Source organism: Staurois parvus, unplaced genomic scaffold (assembly GCF_062004578.1).
Source record: "Staurois parvus isolate SC_StPar_1 unplaced genomic scaffold, SC_StPar_1.0 ptg000091l, whole genome shotgun sequence".
Lineage (NCBI taxonomy): Eukaryota > Metazoa > Chordata > Amphibia > Anura > Ranidae > Staurois > Staurois parvus.
In genome coordinates, this window is record NW_028317887.1 from 6,946,515 (window position 1) to 6,970,324 (window position 23,810).

The window sequence follows — 23,810 nt, forward strand, 5'->3', positions numbered from 1 at the left end:
AATGGACTAAAAGAAAAAGATTTTAAGATGAATAGAAAAATTATACATTCTCTCTTGTCCACTGAGGAATAAAGGAATTGTTTCACCTTCAGAACATCCAAAAGCAGGCCTAATGAGGAGTAGGCAACACAGCAAACAAAACCTGACAGGCCCAAGAAACCAACAGAGAACTAAGAACTGTCTGTAGCTTAAAGAGTTGCCTGAATGATCTTACATCCAAAGCTGGCATCAAATGAGGATGAACATGGTAGAATATAAAAAAAAGGCCAGGTGGCAATCTAGCAAACCTAGAAAACAGTTAATTGATGCTGAAAAGCCTAAGAAGCACTCACAGTACAGTGAGATTTGACAGGGAAGGGTGAAACCCAATCCTTGAAGCCATAAGCTTAGATGATGGTCTGCCAGAGTCACCTAATGATGGTGGAGTCAGAAGCTGGAATCAGAAGCTGGTGTACCCCTACAGCACGGGTGTCAAACTGGCGGCCCTCCAGCTATTACAAAACTACAAGTCCCATGAGGTATTGCAAGATTAACAGTTGACTCCCAAAGGCAAAGGCATGATGGGACTTGTAGTTTTGCAACAGGTGGGGGGCTGCCAGTTTGACACCCCTACTTTACAGGGTCCATCCAAAATTACAATATGGTAATCAGTCTTCCTGAAAGAAGCAGTGGCTAGGGAACAGACTAGATGAAAAGTGGGTGGAAAGAACAATGTCCTGGTTGAGGTAAAAGACATAATCTACTTTAAGCAAGAAGAAAGTCGTAAGCCTCAACAGCACCTTGTCTCTGTAAAAAAACAAAAATGGTTTCCTGCAGGATAAGACCACCAGTTCAGAACCTCATTTCTCAAAGGTGATGGCTACAAGAAACACCACCATTAGAGCCCAGTTTTCTCTGAAACAGAATGGAAAGGTCATAAACATGACCCCATATATTGCTAAGAGTCAGATACTGGTTCAGACCAGGTACAGGAAGGACAGAATTTGTTCCACAGAGAAACTCCTGAGGCCGATGCCCCAAAAGTCACACCAAGTAAAGTACCGTATTTTCCGGATTATAAGACGACTTTTCAACCCCTGAAAATCTTCTGAAAAGTCGGGGGTCGTCTTATACGCCGGTGCGAGCCGGTGTCAGGGCGGCACTTTTTCAAGGGGCGGCGCGGCGCTGCCCCCCCTCCAACGGACACCAAGTACAGGGGTGGGCAGAGGGGCTGCTGTACCTTACCTGGCTCCGGTCCCACGACGATCCGGTCCAGGAAGCGCGGCTGCTCCTTCTTTCAGTTCGGCCGCTCGATGGTCACGCGGCCACTCGGCTCCGCCTCCTCACCGGTGATTGGGCGCCAGAACTGGAAAGGCACACAGGCGACCAATCACCGGTGAGGAGGCGGAGCCGAGCGGCCCCGCAAAAATCGAGCGGCCGCACTGGAAGATGGAGCAGCCACTCCTCTTAACCACTGACACTAACGATGAGGCACTGTTCCTCCCCCCACTGACACCAACGATGAGGCACTGTTCCTCCTCCCCACTGACACCAACGATGAGGCACTGTTCCTCCCCCACTGACACCAACGATGAGGCACTGTTCCTCCCCCACTGACACCAACGATGAGGCACTGTTCCTCCCCCACTGACACCAACGATGAGGCACTGTTCTCCCCACTGATACCAATGATGGGGCACTATTCCTCCTCCCCACTGACACCAATGATGGGGCACTATTCTCCCCACTGACACCAATGATGGGGTGCAATTCCTCCCACTGACACCAATGATGGGGCGCAATTCCTCCCACTGACACCAATGATGGGGCACTATTCCTGCCACTGATACCAATGATGGGGCGCTATTCCTGCCACTGATACCAATGATGGGGCGCTATTCCTCCCACTGACACCAATGATGGAGCGCTATTCCTCCCACTGACACCAATGATGGGACACTATTCCTCCCACTGACACCAATGATGGGGCACGATTCTTCCCACTGACACCAATGATGGAGCACTATTCCTCCCACTGACACCAATGATGGGACACTATTCCTCCCACTGACACCAATGATGGGGCACGATTCTTCCCACTGACACCAATGATGGGGCACGATTCTTCCCACTGACACCAATGATGGGGCACTATTCCTCCCACTGACACCAGTGATGGAGCACTATTCCTCCCACTGACACCAATGATGGGACACTATTCCTCCCACTGACACTAATGATGGGACACTATTCTTCCCACTGACACCAATGATGGGGCACTATTCCTCCCACTGACGATTGATGGGGCACTATTCCTCCCACTGACTAATGATGGGGCACTATTCCTCACACACTGACACTAATGATGGGGCACCATCATTGGTGTCAGTGGGAGGAATAGTGTCCCATCATTGGTGTTAGTGGGAGGAATAGTGCCCCATCATTGGTGTCAGTGGATGAAATAGTGCCCCATCATTGGTGTCAGTGGGAGGAGTAGTGCCTCATCATTGGTGTCAGTGGGAGGAATAGCACCCCATCATTGGAATACCATACTGAAATAGCATACCATATTGAAATCAAATCTGATGTTTTTTCATTTTTATTTGGTGTGTGTTGGAAGAGGGGTAGTCTTAAACGGCGAGTATAGCCCAAACCCTATATTTTAACAGGAAAAGTAGGGGGTCGTCTTATACGCCCAGTCGTCTTATACGCCGGAAAATACGGTATGTGTCTGATAACAAGCTCTGCAGGACGTAGACTCCCTGGCCTATAGCATTGCAGGAATCACAGATTCAGAGATGTCACTTTCCTTTAGAGCCTGGACTTCAACAGTCAAGCTGTTAAAGCCAGCGACTGAGAAACAGGATGGCAAATTTGTCCTTGGGACAGAAAATTCCCAACAATCCAGTTGAACCCATTAGGCATATGACAGAAGTCTTACTAGGTCAGCATACCACATCTGCCTTGGCCAGTCTGGGGCAATGACAATTGCTGGAATGCCTTTCAACTCGATACTGCAAAGCAGGTGAGGAAGGCATTTCTGGAAAGGCATATATCAGGGCTCTCACAAACGGATCTCACAAAGCCACTAGACCATCCACAGCGTTCATTAGAAGAACCCTGTATTTAAAAAGAAAACCCTCCCAATCTGTTACCAAAGCTGGAGGCCAGGAGGTCTACATCCAGCATTCCCCACCTGCGACACAAGTCCTGGAACACTTCCAGATGTAGCAAATGCTTCCCCAGGTTCCAGAGCTGCCGGCTAAAGAAGTCTGCCTGTTAACTGTCTATGCCTGGAATGTACAAGGCTGACAAGACTGGAACATTAAATTCTGTCCAGCGCAGGAGCCAATTTACCTCTCTGCCATGGTGAGGCTTGTGGTTCCTCCCTGATGATTGAGTCCTGATAAAATAACCCCTCAGGAGGATGGTCTAATGCTGTATAGATAAGCAAATCACCTGAAGTTCCAAGATAATGATTGGGAGAGGAGACTCCTCCAACAACCAAGTTCCCTACACCAACAGGGTGCCCAGAAATTCTCCCCATCTGTCATGTGACTGTCTGGTTTTGAACCTGGGGACCTTCTGGTTCTGTGCTGCAGCTCTGTCCACTCTGTCACCGGTGGGTCCAAGGCTCTGCAGTATATACACTGCTTGGTGTTAATACCCCGGGACTCTTTAGCTCCACCTGCCTTCTAGCTGCAGTCAATCTCTAATCAGCTCTGCTTCTAAATAGCAAAACGTCCTGTGATCTGTGCCCGTTTGTTAGATCCGTTTCCCTGGGTGTGCTATACTGCTGAACTACAGAACTTCTGGACTTTGACCTTTGCCTGATTCCTGGATTACTCTCTTTGTCTGACGATTCTACATTACTCTGTCAATCTGTGTATGACCCTGCCTGCCTCTGGCCACACTTCTGGATTCTGACTTTGTACCTTGCCGTCAAAATTTGTTGCTCACCTGGCCTGCCTGACTACACTAACGCCTCAACCCCCAGCCAAAGCTCCACTTTGAACTATACCTTACAACAAGTACCTTACACCATCCCAACAGGCTGGTGGCCAAATTAGGGATCCAGGGAAGGAAGGACATCCCCAACCCCAGAGCCAGATTCCTAAGCCACCAGACCAGGGACAACTCTGTGTGTCCTCGGTGACAGGCAAATTGGTCAGCATAAAGACCAGACTGACTTTCCTCAACACAGAATGTTGTGTTGTAGAGGTCTGGAGTAAAACTGGGACTGCCTCAAATAAACCTACCTTTATACCTAGGGCCTCGTGCAGAAGAGGAGAGTCAGATGGCTCCTGGACTGAAGAGCTTGAGTCCAGAGCATCAGGATTTTTGCATGTTCAGAGTTAGAATCAGATTTCCAAGCAATGAGTCGGTTGTTGGAAAAATCATCTAAACAGCAATACAATACAATGAGGATTCCAAGACAGCACAGCAGGGCTAGTATGAGGGGCAGCAACTTGGTGAATACTCAAGTTGTAGATGTGAGACTGAAGGACAGAGATCTAAACCGATAGACCAGCAATACCACAGCAAAGTAAAGGAATCACTGATGCAATAGAAAGATGGGGACGTGTCATTTTTGATGTCCACAGAAGCCAGAAAGTTTCCCTGGGAAAAGTGATACCAAAGTTGGTAGATTACATGCAGAAATTTTAGCCTCGGACTTGGGAACAGTGAACAGGCTGGTGTAAAAACCCTGGAATCGTTCTCCTATATGACCTGGGGCAATGATAATTTGATCCAGAAGAACCAAAAAGGCTCAATGGAGATCTGTTAATCTGGGCAGTGATACAGGAAGGTTGGAGGTAAGAAACTGAGGAGGGAGCAGGAACTGAAACTCCAGTTTGTAGCCCTGAGATACCACTTCCTGCACCCAAGCGTCTGAGATGCTAGCTGGGAAAACATCCACAAAGGTTAACAAAAATATTCCCCCACTCTAAAAAGTGGAGGTGCCCCCTTTATAAAAGCTTTAAGGTGAATGTGGAGTCAGCTTTGGTGGGTCTCAATGTGGGAGTCAAGGGAGTGTGGAAACAAAATGGATGTTTCTTAACAGTTAAAGAAAGGGAAGACTGTAGTCTGTTCCTCAGGATTCCTTTGCAGGAGAATATAGATTCTCTTGCCATAAGTAGCATCATTGATGATGTTGTTAAGCTGGTCTGAAGAGGTATTTCCTTTCAAAGGCCATGCAGATCAAATGCTTTTACACAAACGATTCTGCAGTCTGGCACTTTAGCCAGAACCCTACGCATACTGTATATACTGACATGAGACACCTGCGAGAAATGAGATGAGAAGCTACTAGCAAACTATCACAGCTTAAATCTGCAGATTTATATATAAGACAAGTAAGCGTTTAGGGAGCGCAAAGAACCTGTAAGGATGTTTCCAATCTCCAGAGAAAAACAGCTGGAAAAGTGCAAGAGCAATTGAAAATTCTTTTGGAACCTTGGAAGTTTTAAGTGACCCCAAGCTGGAAACAACACTGGTGGAAACAACAGGCTGGTCCTCTAGTTTTAAAGTGCTGTGCGCTGCATCAAAAACAACCAAAACTATTATTATTATTATTATACAGGATTTATATAAAGCCAACAGTTTGCTCAGCGCTTTACAATATAACTATCTCCTTTAATTTGGGAGTAATAGTAGTAGACCTCAGGAACAGGCTCATCAGGATTGGAATGACCCAGAATCAATCAGTCTCTGTGATGGCTCACAAGTTCCTAAGGCCACATTCTAATATAGAAACCACAGGACAGAGTGCAGGAATTCACAGCTCCTGACAGTGGCTTCTGCTTCCTTGCTTCTGAAGACACACTGAGGCTTAACAGCTAACCCCACTGCGTAGATGACATGTTCTTATCCTTATGCACCTTGTGAGCTGCCACTTGTTATTTTTAATAAAGTCTTTTCCTATATACTGCACTTATTCAGCACCCTCTGCTGTTTCCTTTATTTATTGCAGGAATGTACATGTACCACACCATCCAGTGGATGAGAGCAACACTCAGTTCCATAGCATTAACCCCCTTCATGGCAAAACAGCTGGGAACTGAGAATAAAGGCACATAAGTAATTAAGGTAGTTTCCTATGCTTAGCCCAACTGGCCTAAAAAGTGAGTGTAAAAAGACAGGGAAAGCGCAAAGGCAATGCTTAGAACCTGGAAAGAGCTCTGCAACTAGCTTTTACCAGAATGGAACCTGGAAACAATTTATGCAGAACCCAGTGCCAGAAGGTCATTTCCAGGCTGTCAGGAATGGACTTGCCAATAGTGGTGGGACTCACCTGCCTTGTGGGCTGCAGTACCAGGGCTGGCCAGCGGGTGCTCTCAACAACCAGAGGTTCACTTCGGCAATTAGCCATCACCTGGGGCTGATTGCAGGTGTATTTAAGGGATGGCCAGACCTGCAGTCTGTGCCTTGGTGTGTGTTTTTCTATGGGCCCCTGTACCTTGTAACCTGCATTCCTGTTCCTGTTCCTGCCTGACTTGTTGCCGACCCTGCCTGATCCTGACCTCTGCTGACTTCTCCTGTTTGATCCCTGGCTTGTGACCCTGACCATTCTCTCCGCCTGCTCCTCCTGTACCTACCTGCCCGATAGTCATCAACCCGGCCTGCCTGACTACGTTGTGCTCTATATGTGTATGTACCTGTGTATCTATACCAGTTTAGGTTTGGGTTTGTTTCACCTTGTTGTATGTATTTGTGTTAGCTTGGGGTTTGGTGCACTGCGTTTATATTTGTATTGTTAGTCTTAATAAATTGTCTTGTTTATACCATATCTGGAGCCTGTGTTTCCCTGTGTCAGTACACACATCTCTGGTCACACCCGCATCCCTGACACTATCCCCGCGTGGGTCCGGATGTGCTACTTCAAAAGTCAGACGGAGAATGACTGCGGCAGCAAGCTGTAATCAAAGAGACAAAGTGTCAGGGCAGGAGCAGTGGAATGGACAGGCAATCCTAATGGTAAGGTCACGCAGCGACTGATGACAGCCGCTACTCACAGACCAGAGTCCCTCAGGGCACGGAGTCTAAGCCCCAGGCCGCCCTTCACCAGGGCCCCTGATGGTGGGGATGGACGTGACGCAGCCTGAGACCAGGTCGCAGCCCCCGACTAACCCCAGCTGCGGTAACGACTGCCGCCAATGGCGTACAGCTGGTGGGAGCCAGATGGAAAACGTATAGCGTGGTCGGACAGGCCGGGTCGATAACAACGGAGCAAACAGTAAAAGACAGTAGACAAGAATACTCAGGTCACGGGCCGGGTTCAGCAACGGGAGGTCAGGTAATGGGATAAAGCAGAGAATAGTCTTGTCCAAGCTGAGTTGGTTACCAAGAGAGCAACGAGAACAGAACAAGAGCTTGCTGCAAAGGAACATACAGGACACGAATGCAAAGAGCAACTGCAGACAGCAGGCTTAAATGTGATCAGCCACACCCTTCTGGAGGAGGAGTTGCAGAGGCCTGAAAGCATAAAGGCTCCCACCATGCTTTGCAGGAACTTAAGATGGATGCCAGCACATGGAGCAACACAATCTCTGAGGAAAGGTAGGACCTTGACACAAAGCTTCAGCAGAGATGTAAAGAACATTCATTATTGAGGAAAAAAGCAGAGAAGAAAAAAGGCACTGGCAATAAATCAGTTTCAATTCAGCAGAACTGTAGAAAAAGTCCATCCTCCTAGGACACTCCAGGTGATGGGAAGGCTGGATGGCAGACCAGTCACCTGAAAATTTAAAGGAACTGGACTGACTTCTGGTTGTTGGAAGAAAGGACTATGGCTGAGAAATCTTTTAGCAAAAGGTCATCTAGGTATTCTGTGACCTGAATACACTGAGAATTGAGCACTACCAGGGGCACAGCAAGCATTTTTGTGAAGATTCTTGGTGCAGAGGACAGCCCAATTGACAGGGCAACCAACTGAAAGTGTTGGCCTCCCACAGCAAAGTGTAGAAAGCATTGGTGTGTGGGAAAGATGGAAAAGTGTAAATAGGTATCTTGGGTGTTCACTAATGCCAGAAATTGCCTTGCTCTGAGAGAAACGTTGACAGTTCTTACAGACTTAATGCAGAATTTGGGAACATAGATATCTGTTTAGGGATTTTGGATGCCTCCATTCAGTTTTGGGACTGTGGGTAGATTTGAATAAAACACTTTGAACCTCTTCTCTGTAGGAACTGGGATTACCACTCCTTGTGCCTAAAGAAGGCTCATGGTGGCCCACAAATCAGTCTGTCTTTGAGGTGAAACTGACAGATTGGAAGGTAGGAATCGAAAGGGGGGCAGGGATAGAAATTCTGTTTTGTGACCCCTGGAAACAACAAATTGGACCCAAAAGTCTGTGATGCCTCTGATCCAGACAGATTTGATGCCAATAGATATCCTCTCACTCTGGAGAGTCAGGAGGGCTTCTGGGTAGGCTTGAAAAGTTTTGGGATCCACGGCTTGCAATAGAGTGGTGGACCCCCCTTTGGCTTACAGATAAATTCCTGGATGAAGCAAAAGTACCCCCTTCAGTTAGAAGAGGTAGTAGATGCAGTAATAGTAGGCTTAGGCTGTTTTTTTTTTGTGGGGAGAAAGTACTTTCCCCTCAGTAATTTCCATTCACCAAACATGTGTTTGCCAAAGAAAGGCAAACATAAAAGACACCAGGGCGATATCGTGTGGATCCAAGGAGGTCTGGCATGTCCTGATTTGTACAATTACTTCTTAGCGGCCCTATTGAACCATGCGCACAATTGGCTTCTGTCAGATTAAACCAACGCAGCAGTGGTGCTGGAAGCAGCAAACTCAGGCTCCTACGAATCCCTGCGTAACCTTCTGTATAGGGGTCTATGTGCCGCCTTTCCCGATATATTGCTGTCTATGAGGGCAGCGCAGTGGGCATGGCAATTAGTAGTATTCAAACATTCTTCCTCCCCTAATACTTGGTCCTCACATACCCCCTTATGGTGTACCTCCAGAATTCTACTCCATCCTAGACCCTTCCTTATGGGCTTCCAAGGGTATTAAAACACTTAGCCAGATTTGTTCTGGGGGCTATCTTATGACATTTGACGAGTTGAAACAGCACTCTGCACTCCCTTACTCCTTTTTCAGGTTCTTGCAACTTTAACGCTCATACCGGTCACAATTTGGCACTTCCCGATTGCATCTTACAACTGAGGATATGGAATCGCTTCTGCGAGACAACTCCTTGACCAAACCACTGTCAAACATTCACAAAATTCCCTTCTGTCTTCGATTCATCATGGGTTGGAAAAACTCCATGACCGGTGGCATGTGGAGATGCCAGGTCTGAACAGTGAGGATTGGGAAGATATGTGGGAGTACCCTCTCCTTCAACTAATCTCTATCAGAGGTCGGTTAATACAGTTTAAAATCCTTCATAGAAGAAACTTCCACTTTTGATCTAGTCCTTGGGCTAAAAACTCTGGGCATGGACGACCTTCCCCTTGTCCGACCTCCTCGTAGCTCCCCTGGTCCCTCCTAGGTTCATCTCCAGCACCGTAAGGCAGGGGCAGTAGGGTGAGGGCTGACCAGTGTAGAGGAAAGACCAAAAAAAAAAAAAAAAAAAAAAAAAAAAAAAAAAAAACCAGCCTTATCTTCCCTCCACCACCTCTCTCCCCCTCCCCCTCTCCCCCCGCCCCCTCCCCCCCACAAGTTGCCAATCCTCTTTTCTCTTCATTCTAAATTCCCATTGATCTTCTTCCCAGCCTGGAATCTCCATTCTTTGTATTTTTAAACTGTCACAAAAATGTTTCAGATCTTCTGGGAACCTGAGGTGCGCCGTAACCCCGTTTTTCCATCCTATTAAACATTCAGGAGACCCCCATCTGTATTGCACATTATATTCTTTTAACCTTTCCAATAGGGGCCTCAAAGTTCTCCTTCTCCACAGAGTCTCTGGGGCCAAGTCCGCATATATCTGTATGTCGCCACCTTCATACTTAATAGCTGGTTTCCCTTTGATCTTCTTCCAAATTTTTTCTTTATCTCGAAACTCATAAAATTTAACTATAATGTCTCTCGGGTTTTCTTTCCCCAGGTATCTCTGGATGTTTCCTTTTCTGAAAATTCCTTCTATTTTAGACTTTTCCATTTCAGTGCTGTCTGTTATAATATTTAATATTTTACAAACCACTTCTTGCAGGTTTTCTCCCTTAGAGTTCTCTGGGGCCCCACGTATCATGATGTTTCTCCTCCTGTCTCTATTTTCTTGTATCTCAGCTTTATATTTCAATTTTTCTTGGGCTTTCCCTATGCTAATTATTACTTTTTCAAGCTCAGAGATAGCCTGGGTCTGATTTTTAACTTTCTCCTCCGTTTCCTCCACTCTCACCAGCAGGTGTCCTAGGTCACTTCGGATATTTACCATTTCTTGTTTTATTGTTTTCTCCAGTTCTTTAAACATTTCTGCCATTTCTTTTTTATTAGGTATTTGTAGATCTTTTTCCGTCTCTGTATTTCCTAATGCTTGCTGATTGCTGGTGTCCAGGCCTAATGATACTCTAGGGCTATTTTCCATGCTGAAATCAGCTTCTCCTCTTTCAGTCCTATTCTGGGATCTTTCTGGGGTTACGTTTCCTTGGGAGGTATATTTTTTAATTGTACCAGTCTGGGACCCTTTAAGCCCACTTCCTTTTACACTTTTATTTTTCATTTTCTCTGTAACTTTTGTTCTTTGCTCTTCTATTTTAAAATTCCTGGATTTAGGGGGGATAGAGAATCAAAGGTCTTGTATACTAGTCTCTGCACTATTCCCCGGCTGGTCTTTTTGGGCTGTTCTGTCCTCAAATCTTTTCCACCTTTTTTGCAGTCGCCGGGGTCCCCCCTTTCACTTACCCCCTGCTACCCTTTAGGGAGCCATGTAATGCATCACAGTTAGGGTATAGAAGATTTCAACTTAAAGTCACTCACCCTCCTCGTATGTTTCCTCCAGTGGCCCCGCTGTTTGCTCTCTCCTTCAGGTCACATAGGGTCTTTATTCAAGGAGAAGGGGGGGGGGGGACCCTCCAGAGTCTCTTTGATCTTCAGTTTACCAGGGCTCAGTGAATATCTTCTTATCTTGCTTTATGCCCTGGGGGTCTCAGGGGAATAGAGGGAGAATGCACCGATCCCCAGCCGACAGGACCTTTCTGCTCTCTCACCGCAGAACGCCGGCCGGCCGGCTTCCCGAACTCCCAGGCGTGCTTTGCGGTCGGTCACGTGCTCGCGCCGACTTCCCAGCATCCAACCGCTCTCTCACCGCTATTCACCAGCCACTCTCCACTCTCCCCCCGCACACCTCCGCTTTCCGTCCCGGGGAGCCGTCAGGCCAGGGTAAGAGGCAAGCCACCAGGCTATCTACATATCTCGGGGGGATCACAGGGGACCTGGGGAGGTCAGGACATGGAGCTCCGTCCGAGAGCTCCTACATTGAGCTCTCCTCCGCCGCCATACTCAGGCTCCGCCCTCTGTAGTCTACATTGAGGAGCTCAGCTCCCTAACTTTTTTAAGTTAATTAAGAAACTGATAACAAAATACATATGGAGGAATAAAAAACCAAGATTGTCATATGAGTTGTTGAGTAGGAGGAAAGAAAGAGGTGGTTTAGGGCTTCCAGATTTTAAAAGATACTATAAAGCTGTAATATTGGCTAGAACTATAGACTGGATACAGAACTATAAAAAAAGTTGGGTGAGGATAGAGAATGAACTTAGTGGAATAGATTTGGGTAAAGTGATATGGATACCAACACAGTATAGGGGCCTAAATGATAATGTAAATACATACACTTTGAATGTTTTAAAAATTTGGGATAACTTACACAAAAGTTTGAAATGGTCTTTTAATTCAACACTAATTTCACTAAAAAACACGGAGTTTTTCCCCCCTGGTAGAGAAGAAATAGGAGGTAGGTGGTTTAAAAAGGAAGAGGTTCAATTAAGAGATATTTTGGTGGGGGATAAAATAGGATCATTTGAGGAATTGAAAAAAAAAGAGGGTGAGATTTTCACTAAATTAGACAAGTGGCGGTATTTTCAATTGAAGAGTTTTGTTGGAAGCTTGCCAAAACCTTTAAGGACAAGAGACAATTGGAACTTGTTTGAAAAGGTTTTGGGCACACAAGGTGACGGGAAACACGGGATTGCTAAGGTATATAAAATACTCACAGAACTAGATATAAATACAAAGCCAACATATATAATAAAATGGGAAACTGACATGGGAAGTGTGATAGATGAGGAGAAGCAGAGGAGAATATATAGATTAACCCACGAAAACATCTCTATGAGAGAAGTAGAGATGAACTATAAGTGTTTGACAAGATGGCACATTACACCAATTGTTGAAAATAAGATGTGCAAAGAGAGTTCACCGTGGTGCTGGAGGGGATGTGGTGAAATGGGTACAACATATCACATATGGTGGGGTTGCCCAAAAATTCAGTTATACTGGAAGACAATAACCCACTTGATAAGGAAAATAACAGAAATAGATATTGGATTAGACCCAGAAGTGTGTATTTTACATAACATGGACATATCAGTCAATAAATATAAAAAATCAGGGATATGGTGCTACATTAATGCTGCAAAAGCTCTGATACCCAGGTTTTGGAAGCAAATAGAAGTACCGAGGGTAGAAGACTGGGTAGAAGAAGTTGAGCAGATTAAAAAGATGGAAAGGTTGTGCCATGTCCAGGAAGATAGGATGGAGATTTATAATAGGAAATGGGAGAATTGGGAAAAAGCTAAGTTATATACGAAATATAGGAAAGATTAAAGAAAATAATAGGAAAACTGCACTTGCTGAGATAAAATGATGCAGAGAAAAGGAAAAGTAGGAAGATGGGATTTGGGAGAGGGTGGTGGAGGGGGGGGAGAAATTTGGAATAAAGTAAATAAAGTAGAAATGTTGGATACTATGGTGTATAGATATATTTATATGTTTGTATATCATGATGTTGAAAAGTATTTAAAATGAAAATCAATAAATATTTAAATTATAAAAAAAAAAAAAAAATCCTTCATAGAATTTACTTACACCACAAAAGATTACATAAAATATACCCTGAAGTCTCTGCTCAGTGTTGGAGATGTGTCACTAATCTGGCTGACTATCTGCATATATTTTGGACTTGTCCTGTTATATCTAGCTTCTGGACTGAGGTTACAAACTTTATATTTTCTCCAACGTGATTCCCATTCCATTGACGTTAGAAACATGCATACTGGGTCTGGTGAACCCAGTGGCATGGACACAGGCCACCAGAACCTTCCTCGGGCTCATGCTATGCTATGCTAGGAAGGCCATTGTACTGAAGTGGAAGTCTGACCAGGCCCCTACCCTGGATTTCTGGAAGGCTTTGATCTGATCAATTCCACTGTTCCGCTTTATAAAGCTACAAACCAATCTTGTGGGTTCCCTAGTAAGTTTAATAAGGTCTGGGATCTTTGGGTCAATTCTGATACTACCAATGGCTCCTATACACCCCCAATCAGAGCTGCCCCCCAACTGGTGGACTACAAAGGTACTAATCTTTTGAATATACCGGGCTCCTGGAGTTCACACTGACCGAGGAAGGTGATCACACCTGTACAGTGCAGGGGAGGAAGGGTGTTCTCCTGTTATAATACCTGGAGTAGCTGTTCCTTGATTTATCCAGCAAACATTCCTTCCATTGGTACTGAGCACGATTGTACTTAATTGTTTAGTTGTACAGCAAATGTTTAATTGTGTTGTATTTTACCGAGCTGGGGTATGCCCCAAGACTCTGTTTTGTGACCTATCTTTTATAAAACAATAAAAAGAATTTAAAAATAAATAAATAAAAGACGCCTTTTGCAAGCAGGCTCAACAGACCAAGTTTTTAACCACGAAATTCTGCACATATGCAGAGTAAAGTCACCCTTGAAACCTGACAAAGTACATTCTTTAGGGCATCAACACAAAATAGCAGCACCAAAAGCATGATCTGCAATTGTTCCAGCAGAGCAAAGACAGGATTGTGTTCTTTATTAATTTGCCCTGTGCAGTTAGCAAAAGACTGAGAAATAGACATAGCCACAATGGCCAGCGAGAACAAAGGTTGCCTTCAATAGGGTTTCACAGCATCTATCAACAGGATCTTTAAGATAGGGAACAGCTTAATAAAAATAGTGAAGATAATAGAAATGTATATGTAGAATACTTGAGAACAGAAATGGCAGGATCTACTACCGGGACAGACCATGTTTCATAAATTATAATAAGTCTGAATAAGTGAGTTCATAGTAGAAAGCATATTGTGTCAACAACATAAACTAAAGCGATATTAAAGCAGACATTTATTAGATAGCAATTTACCAGAGTGGTGGCTGCATTAGTTTCTTTTTTTCACCTGTTGATCAGGCCAGTAAGTCTGTTATTTTTCAACTTCCTTTAACAGACCGGGCTGTCCAGTAAACATGACAGTTAAAGAATTGAGACAAACCACTTAAGATTGACAGGGGTTCCCTCCATGGTCAGATTTTATTAATTTATGTGAAATCTTTGTAGCAAAAAAATCTGTTTCCCTAACTGCCTACCAAGGGTTATTTGGAGTTGTTATGAATTTATGAATGTTAGCCAAATCTATCTAAATCAGTCTAACAATACTCTTTTCCCAGACTGAAAATGCTGCCGTCCAAAGATTTCTCTGTTACTTCTCTGCTACAATCAGAGTGGAGACACCCTAAGACAGGAAGTGTGTTACTAACCTGGTGAAAATAAAGGGAAAAAAAGACTAAAAAGAAAACTAATGCAGCCACCAGCACTTAGTCACAAACAGTATTAGAAGCTGAATCTCCAAAAGAGGGGTTGCTGCTGTGTCCATCAATATACTCAGAGAAAGGGATATAATGGTGAGTAATAACAATCCCATTTTCTCTTTCGTCCATTGATGGACACAGCTTCTCTGCTCTTCTCTTCTCATTCATGACTGATAGATGTCCCAAAGCCTTCTCACAATAAGGGATGGGTAAACCAAACAAAAGGAACAACCCAGCACAATTCCAACACCCAACAAACAGCAGCCTGCAAAACTTGCATTTAAAACTAGCATCCGAAGGTGCCAACACATCAACTGTGCAGCATTTAGGAACAGGGCACACAGACGACCAGGTAACTGCCATGCAAACCTGAGATACAGACACCTGGTGTCCTGGTGGAATGCACCATAATGTTGAACAGAGGCCTCGCCCCAATGGAATATGCCCAAACAACGACAGCAGATGCAACTAGATATAGTGGCAGAGAGGCCACCATACCATCCCTTGAACCGTCCTTGAGCACAAAGAATGAAATAGTGACACAGACCTCTTGAAAGTGGCCATGACAAATAAGTACACACAAACCATATCCAAAAAGTGCAAAGCGACTTCCATAGGACGCATATGTCAAGGCCACAGGGAAAAAAAGGACAAGGTCCTCATTTAGAAAGAACCACCTCGTGCTTGCACAAAATCAGATACAGAGGCTTACAGGACACGATGCCAAATCCAACACCCACTAAACTGAAGGAACAGCGACCAGGGAGGCAAATTCCTGAGACAGATTAAGCAAGGGAATATCCCAAATGCTCTCAACGGGAGCTTGTTGAGTAGCAGGAAAAAAACAAATCCAAGTCCCACAGCGGCAAAGAAGCATGCATAGGACGGGGGCGCTACCTGATGAACCCCTTCGAACAAAAAGGCAAATCATGGAATGGGCATCCAGGGGACACTGGAAAAAATAAGGCCAGACAGGATCCCTAATAATACCTAAGCTTTCGGTCACTGCCACATTGAGGAAAGACCAAAACAAACAAACCACCAACAAGGAATGAAGATGGAACCCCAAAGTCTCTCACCGCACAACATCAGCATCCCAAATGAAATGATATATCTACCAGGCGGTGGATACATGGGCCTTCAACATTGTGGGAATCGCCAAGCTACACAACCCCCTGTCCCTCCGGACCTGGCTCTGAATAGTCATGCCATCAAAGCCAAAGACTAGAGAGCAGGATGGAAGGCTGGACCCCGAGACACGAGATCCTCCCAAAGAGGTAATCGCCAGAGAGTGTCCACAACCAGCCATACAATGTTGGCGTGCCATTCAATGTTGGCAAGGCCATTCCTGAGGCACCAGAATAACCGAAATGCCTTTCGCCACTATCCCGCGCAGCAGAGAAGGAATCAGCTTGAGGGAATGAAGGCACATCCGTCGCATCCGCCAGAGGACCCCTAGTTCTCACCATGATCCTTGGAACCTCTCAGTTGAGATGGTCGCCAGAAGATCAAAGTCCGACATCCCCAATTGAAGACAGAGCCGTTGCACACCTCATAGTGCAGGGACCACTCCCCCTGATCCAGCATCAGACTGCTGATGTAATTCGCCTGTCAGTCTGCAAGGATGGAAAATTGCTGTCAGGGCAGGGGCCGAGGAACGGACAGGCAGGCCTAACAATGTAACGCACTGGCTGACGACAACCACTACCCACAGACCGAAGTCCCTCAGGGCGCGGAGTCTAAGTCCCAGGCTGCCCTTCACCAGGGCCCCTGATGGTGGGGATGGACTTGACGCAGCCAGGAACCAGGTCGCGGCCCCCGAGACACCTCAGCTGCGGTAATGGCCGCCGCCAATGGCGTGTAGCTGGTGGAAGAGACAAAAGAGTAGTCAGACAAGCCGGGTCAACACCAACAGGACAAAACAGTACAGGACAGCAGACGAGAATCACAGGTCACGAGCCGGGTTCAGCAACAGAGGGTCAGATCAAGGGAGAATACAAAGAATAGTCAAGTCACAAGCCGAATCAGATACCAGGAGAGTCACGAGAGTCAGAACAGAGTAATAGCAACACCAAGACACAAGACACAAGTGCAAAGAGCATGTGCGGGCCACAGGCTTATATGTCATCAGCCACACCCCTCTGGGGGATGGACCACAGAGACCTGAAGGCATAAAAGGATTCCCATCATGCACAGCAGAATCCAAGATGGACGCCAGCACATGGAGTAACATAACCTCAGGGAAAAGGTAGGACCTTGACAATTGCATGGTGGACAGGTCAGGAACAAACCTTTACAACCCCTATACAATGTGAGATGCCTCCATTGCTGCTCGTCTCAGTGAGCCACTGCAGTGGTGTTGTCTGAATGGATCCTGATAGGAAGCCCCCTGGAAAGAGTCCAGAGACAACCAGATTACTCGAAGCTCTCAGAGATGGATGTGCAGTCAAGCTTCTTCCAGGGTCCAGCGACCTTGAGGCAATTTGAGTCCAGGACTCCTCGCCAGCCTGAGAGGCTGGCATTCAACATGACTACCATTCAGCAAAAGGGGGGGGACTTAATTCCGTAGGGACACAGACTGTAGCCAACAGAGAAGACCCTCGCCGACCGGTCCAGACAAAACAGGTTGTCCAGGGAAAGAGGGGATCTGTCCCACTTGGACAGGATTACCTCCTGCAGAGTCCCCGTATGAAAACTAGGCATAAGGAACTGCAGCAATGGTAGTCACCATGAGACCCCAAGCCTCCCTGCAAAAATTGCATGGAGGTGTGCTGTGAAATAAAAGCAGCTGAACCGCAACAAAGAGCTTCTGAAATTTGCCAGCTGGATGAAACATTTTGCCCTGCCCTGCATCAAGAATCAGGCCCAGATACTTCAGGCGCCTGGAAAGAGGCAAGCCATATTGAGGTTCAAGATCCAACTGAAGTCCAGCAGGGAACGTATGGTGACTCAACACTATTTATCACAGTCGAGCGATTCTCTATATGCAGTTTCAAGTTGTCCAAGCAACCAATTACAGCATTCCTTTGTTGTCCCTGCAAGGCAAGGATCAGGGCCAAAAACCTAGGTAATACCGAAGGAACAGAGGCCAGACCAAAAGGGAAATGCCACACATAAGCATGAACATAACCAATCGCAAATTGATGTCCTCTGCAGATGGGAGAGTGCAGGTAAGCGTCATTGATGGCTATGGAGGCCAGGATATCCCTTTGAAGATAAAAGGACTCCGTAGTGCAAATGGAGTCTAACAAGAACCTGCACAACAGCATTTAAGGGCTTGAGGACCAGGGTTAGGCAAACCCTGTCTTGCTTGGAAACTGTAAACAGATTACGGTAAAGTCCCTGGAACCGCTCTGAATCGACACCAGTTTGTGCAGAAACAGGTCCTGCATTGCCCCATACTGGGCTTGTAGGCATGACAGCGAGAGCCGAAGGGTGCAGGGGAAGAATCTATTTGGTGGAAGAGAACGAAGGTCTATTTTATACCCGCCAAAGCAATGGAGAAGGCAACACCCCACCTTGGAAATGAGTATAGGCAAACTTTAATGCTGAGGTGGAATTATCCGGAAGCATGGAAGGCTGTGGGACCAGGAACGCTTGACACCTTCTTTGAACAGCTTGGAGCTTGGAGAAACTAGGGGCTTGACATATCCACTAATAAGCCATGAAGGCAGGCCCAAAGTCCTGACACAGTTCCTTCCCCTTCTTGCCAAGGGAAGAAGAAACTCGTGCCACCTGGAAGTACTTGATAAGCCAAGGCCTATTTGGAAGCCTGGTTAGCAGACTAACACAGGAGCCAAAAGACTCACCAAATTACCCCTGCCAAAACAGAGAGTTGGGGGAGAAGTGAAGTTGAATCCAATGATGTGTCCCAAATGTATGTAAATCCCTGGACCACTGGTCCACCAGTTGCACAAGCACCTGAGGCACCCGTCAAGAAGCCAAAGTTTATCATAGAACCATAGCCCATTTGGTCAGTGTCAGTGGCTGGGACACCAGGGCCGTTGTCAGCACTGACCCAACAATGGGAAACAGAGAAGGTGCCACCCACACAGACTCTGCAAAAGAAGGGAATTCCATTGGCGGGGTCAGAGTGACCTAGTGGGGGGATCCACCACAGGTGGAGAGGTCCAAATCTTCAGAAGGTACTCCGCAAGGGGAAGCATGCTGGCAGTCGCAAGTATAAATAGACGCTGCCATACTAGCAAACAAGTTGTCACACAACCGCATGACAGTCAAGGCTCTCGGGAGAAAACAGAACTCCACACTGCCTTCAGAAAGTACCTGGCTATGTACCCAGAAAGCAAATACACAGCTCCCCAGTGGGCACATGTACACAATGCCTAGACAAAGCGCCACATGCATATCCCTCACAGGTGGCCCCCCCCCAAATTCCCCACAACAGCCCACAGGCACAGTAAAGATGCACAGACAAGGGTGCCAGGTCCTAAGGCGGAAGAGGTGGTTTGCCTGAGCTAATGCCCTGAAGTAAAATGGTGGGCGCCACTGCTTGCTCCAGTAGGCCTGAAAAGCCTGGGCCTAAAGTTGTAACCAGCCCAACAGTGTGGTGTGTGCACCCGTGGCAAGGCCCTGTGGGGGAGAGAAACTGACTCATGCATGTCACAAGAAGGGTCCCCTGCAAGAAGGAATACGCAGGCACAGCCCCCAGACGTAATGTGGAATAAACTCACCACATGCACTCCGCACAGCCACTGGGTACACACCAGAGAGGGAATAGGGAGGAGGGTGTTCATTCCAGCAGTGAAACTCCATTACCAATGGACCCCCTCCAGCTGCAAACCAGGAGCCACCTGCCCAGACGGCGAGAAAGGCACAGATGGGCCATCTTTTCTGCACAGGAGTTAAGAGGTTAAGGGGAGAGGAAGGGAGGGGAGAATAGGCTGTGTCCATCAATGAACTAAAGAGAAAAAACTGTTGCTGTAACTGCTTAAACAGTGTTAGTTTGAGTTTGGCTTTAATTTGTTAGTCTAGTCCATCTAAATCTGCTAGTAGGTTTTGCAATGCTGCAACAAAGCTGTCTCTGTTGCTCCTCCATTCAGAGTGGAAACACCCTAAATCAGGAAGTGTATTACTAACCAGGTGAAATAAAGGGGAAAAAAGACTAAAAAAGAAAACTAATTTAGCTGCCACATTTAAGGAATTGGTAAACTGACATATAAAATTTTTGGTTTTGTATTTATATATACTGCTTTAATTCTTTGACAATCAATAGCTACCTTAGTACATTTTATGACACCATAGTAATTAGATTAAAGTAAATCAAAAGCCCAAACATTTTTCTGTATTTAAAAAATAATTTCAGTCCTCATGGTTAATATTTCTCTTAACCCCGTTACCTGATCTGCTGGGCTGAGCACAAATAACGTACTCATTCATCCAGCAAATGCAGTGCTATCCTGCAGTAATCTGACAAAAAATGCTTGGTACTGTGCCACAATCTTCCAGCTGTTTTATCTGGGCCCTACTATGTGGTCCCCTAATGAAGCTCCACTATGCATGCTGCATACTTTGGATAGCCCCAAAGCCTTCTGAGATGCTTGGCATTAGTATCCCAGGAGGCTTCACACAAGGGAGGATATCATTCTTGTCTAGGTGAAAAAGGAAAAGGGCAGGGTGTATCCCAACTCCACCAGAAAAGCTACTTCCCCATCCCAAAAATATACATTTTCAGTTGCCTATAAATTCCATGTCTTGGAGTACAGTACAGAATATAGGAATTGATTCCTATACCATAGATTGTAAGCTCGAAAGAGCAGGGCCCTCAATCCCCTCATGTTTTGCATTGTATTGGTATTGTTCTGTCACATGTTCTGTCCCCCTTTGTAATGTACAGCGCTGAGCGAACTATTGACGCTTTATAAATACTGTATAATAATAATAGATTAAATGCTGTTATCCATATAACCCCACCCACTCCGTGCTGCTTCGGTTTTCTTATCAGGCAGCAAAGAGGTTACAGAAGAAAGAGGGGAGGGATCTGTGTCTTGTACGGTACTCCAAAATGTGGAATTTGCAGGTAAGTCAAAATTCCTATTATCTTAATCAAACAGGATGAGCAAGACGCAGGAATTGATTCTTAGACCATGTTATGATTTTAAGCAATAAATTGAGGATTTTCCAAAGAGGAGTTCCCCTTCAAAGGGCATGCTCAAAAGGCACCTTTCCAGAGCAGGATCAGCTGAACAGGTTCTAACCCATAACATTCGACATACAGTATATGCACAGAACGTAAGGACATTCTGGAGAATTGATGAATCACAATCTTCATGGTATTTATGTAGAATAGTAGGGCCAAGGGCAAGAGCTATAATCTTGCAGAAAGAATGGAATTATCTGTACCAGGAGAAAGTTCACTGTTTATTTCTCCAGTCCAGTTCATTATAGTCTGACAAAGTGGCAATAGCTGGCTGAAGGGCTGGACCTGCCAGAGCAAAGGAGGATTTCAAAGATTCTCCAAATCAACTAAATCCCTAAAGGAGGGAATGTCTTCAATAGAAACAGTAAATTGATTATTAAGTGCAAGAATGGCCAGTTACACACTGGGAATAGTCCATCTGCTTTTTAATTCCTCATCCACAGTGTACAAAGCAGCAAACATGACGGGAGGAGTAACTAACCTCTCAGAATTAGGCCATTCATTAATTAAAGCCTATTCGGCCCGACCAAGAATAGGGAGAGACTTCTAGGTATTGCTTTCTTTCTTGTTGCTAATAGAATATGTGGAGGCTGTGAAGAATTAGGTGAATCTAATCAAAACCAGTACGCACTTCCTCAATCAATGCATCTTTGGTCACCAACATTATGACGCAAAGCCGAAGAATTAGTTTCACAAAATTCTGGTTGCAAAGAACCTTGAGCAGCCTCTTCTAAAATGTTAGTGCCCCCCTTACCTTCTGGAAATGTCAGTGAGTCAGGCAACTCAGGTTCTAATGCATGAATAAAATCAGGGAGAAGTTAGGCAGAACAATGTTTCAGCTGTTAACTGCAATTTTTAGATGGCAATAGGCCTTTGAAATAGATCAGACATACTGTAGTGGCATAGCATTCTGCTTAGACAGACTGGCCGCATGTTGTACATCTTTGAGGGGGCTGGGTACAGGAGGATGAAGTGTTGTCAGTGTAAGACCTTGCTCTGGAACAAGAGAACAGCTATCAACCTGAGAGGAACTATGAGCTTCCTCGGGACCTGCAGTGGAATTCTTGATATTTGTCCCATATGCTCTCACTCCCAAGTGCCTGTAATCCTCCATTGCTAAGTGAGGATTTTTCCTGCAGGGTACTCAAGGAGTGGTTGCAGACCAATAGGATTCAGTGTGTCTAGTATGAAGCAATCGCCATAACCCAGGGTGCTAAGTTCCTGTGGCAGTGTCTCTGAAGTAGTAGGTAACAGATGACCAGAGACAAGAAACAATCAGTTGTTGGCAGCAGAAACTGGTAGATGAAAATGTGCAGTTTGGTGTCTTATAAGTACTAGGTAACTGGCCAGCAAGAAACTTCCTGTAGTGAGCTAGAAAACAAGACTGTCAAATTTAAAATAGGTAAATGCTAGAATAACTGTAGAAAACACAAAACTGTAAATATCCCCATAACCTGTCCCTTCAAAACAGCTTGCGTGCTTGGTACTGCTGTGTGTCTTGTGAGATAAAGGGATATAATGTAGTGTCTACTACAGATTTAAACTATTATTATTATTATACAAGATTTATATAGTGCCAACAGTTTGCTTTACAATATAACGGGAGACAATTCAGCAACAATACAGCTCAATACAAGAGAGTTAGGAGGGCCCTGCTCCTTATAAAGATTCAACATAACATGTATAGCTAGGGACCAGTACATAAGGGTACAGGGAAACTGTTTTACCTTTTTCACATCACTGGTCCCATCCAAGGTCCAGGCTTAGCTCATCATGAGGGGCATACCCCTGGAGGAATCTCCAGGCTTGAGTGCAATAGGCATGGACCAAGGTCCTTGAACCGTAGAGCACCCTCTGGCTACCTACAATCACTGCACTGTGTGGCAAGCTGAGCGCCAGACACAGGATCCAGTATACCGAAGCAAACATTACAGGCCAGCCCCGTTGCCGCAGGGTCCAGATACAGTTCCCAAGGTATACCCTGACAGTGTCAAAAGTGAAAGCTTACTCTTGTCCAAACATGACTGAGCTCACCCCTAGCATTAGGCATGCCCTTAGATCTGGGTAGTCCTTGAGAGCACACAAGAGGATGAGTATTTTATTTACTGGCCAACAGATCCGGTCATCCGCAGTGATATTTAAGTTAAAGGTGTAGTTTCTTGCCTGAGCCACACCTGTGTCTTTTTGATCTCCTTAGGTTTTCAGTGCCAGGAGCTTGCCAGCACTGTTCGTGGACCTGTTTCCAACCTTGTCATTTTGAATTTTCTTTCTCTCCTTTGAGTGTTTTCATTTCCCCAGCTGCATTAACTATAATAAAAAACAGACAGAAAATATAGCAGGGGAAATGTGACTACCATGAAAAAGCATAGAGACTTAATTCCTGGAGTTACTGCCAGACACAAAAAGCAACAAGGTGAAAAGCTCGGCCAGCTACTTAAAATGAAAATGTCTCTTTTGGGTGGACTGACCATTTAATTAAAATTCACATTATCTGAAAAAAAAAAATTCTATTGTTAGAGTCTATGTTTACAACATATAAAAATCAAACATGGCCTCATACCTGATGAGATGGGCTTAGATGGGAGACGTGTTGGAGGTAATACCATTTTTTGGGAAAGAAAAGTTGCAGTTACTAAAGCAACTGGAAGGCACTGTCTTGGCATTTTCACAGGTTTAAGGCTGCTATCGTACTCATATATGTAGATCTGCATAAGAAATGTATACCAGTTTCATGAAACATTAGATTGTTCAATATAAAGATACAAAACTGCTTATTTCCACTTCTATCCTTAGCCAGTGAATGCTCTGTCCATCTTTACTGGCATTAAGTTTATGCAGCCTTCCTTTAAAAAGAAGCAGAGCCACAGCTCTTTTGGCCATACTTCTCA

General features: G+C 45.3%; 1 protein-coding gene across 1 annotated transcript in view; it reads right to left on the reverse strand.

The window, feature by feature from the left end:
• TEX15 (testis expressed 15, meiosis and synapsis associated) overlaps positions 1–23,810 on the reverse strand; it is an 88,017-nt gene that overhangs the window by 26,376 nt on the left and 37,831 nt on the right. The window contains exon 5 of the mRNA XM_089670600.1: positions 23,483–23,627. Coding sequence (XP_089526726.1) covers positions 23,483–23,627 — 145 coding nt within the window. The remainder of the gene's footprint in view (positions 1–23,482; positions 23,628–23,810) is intronic.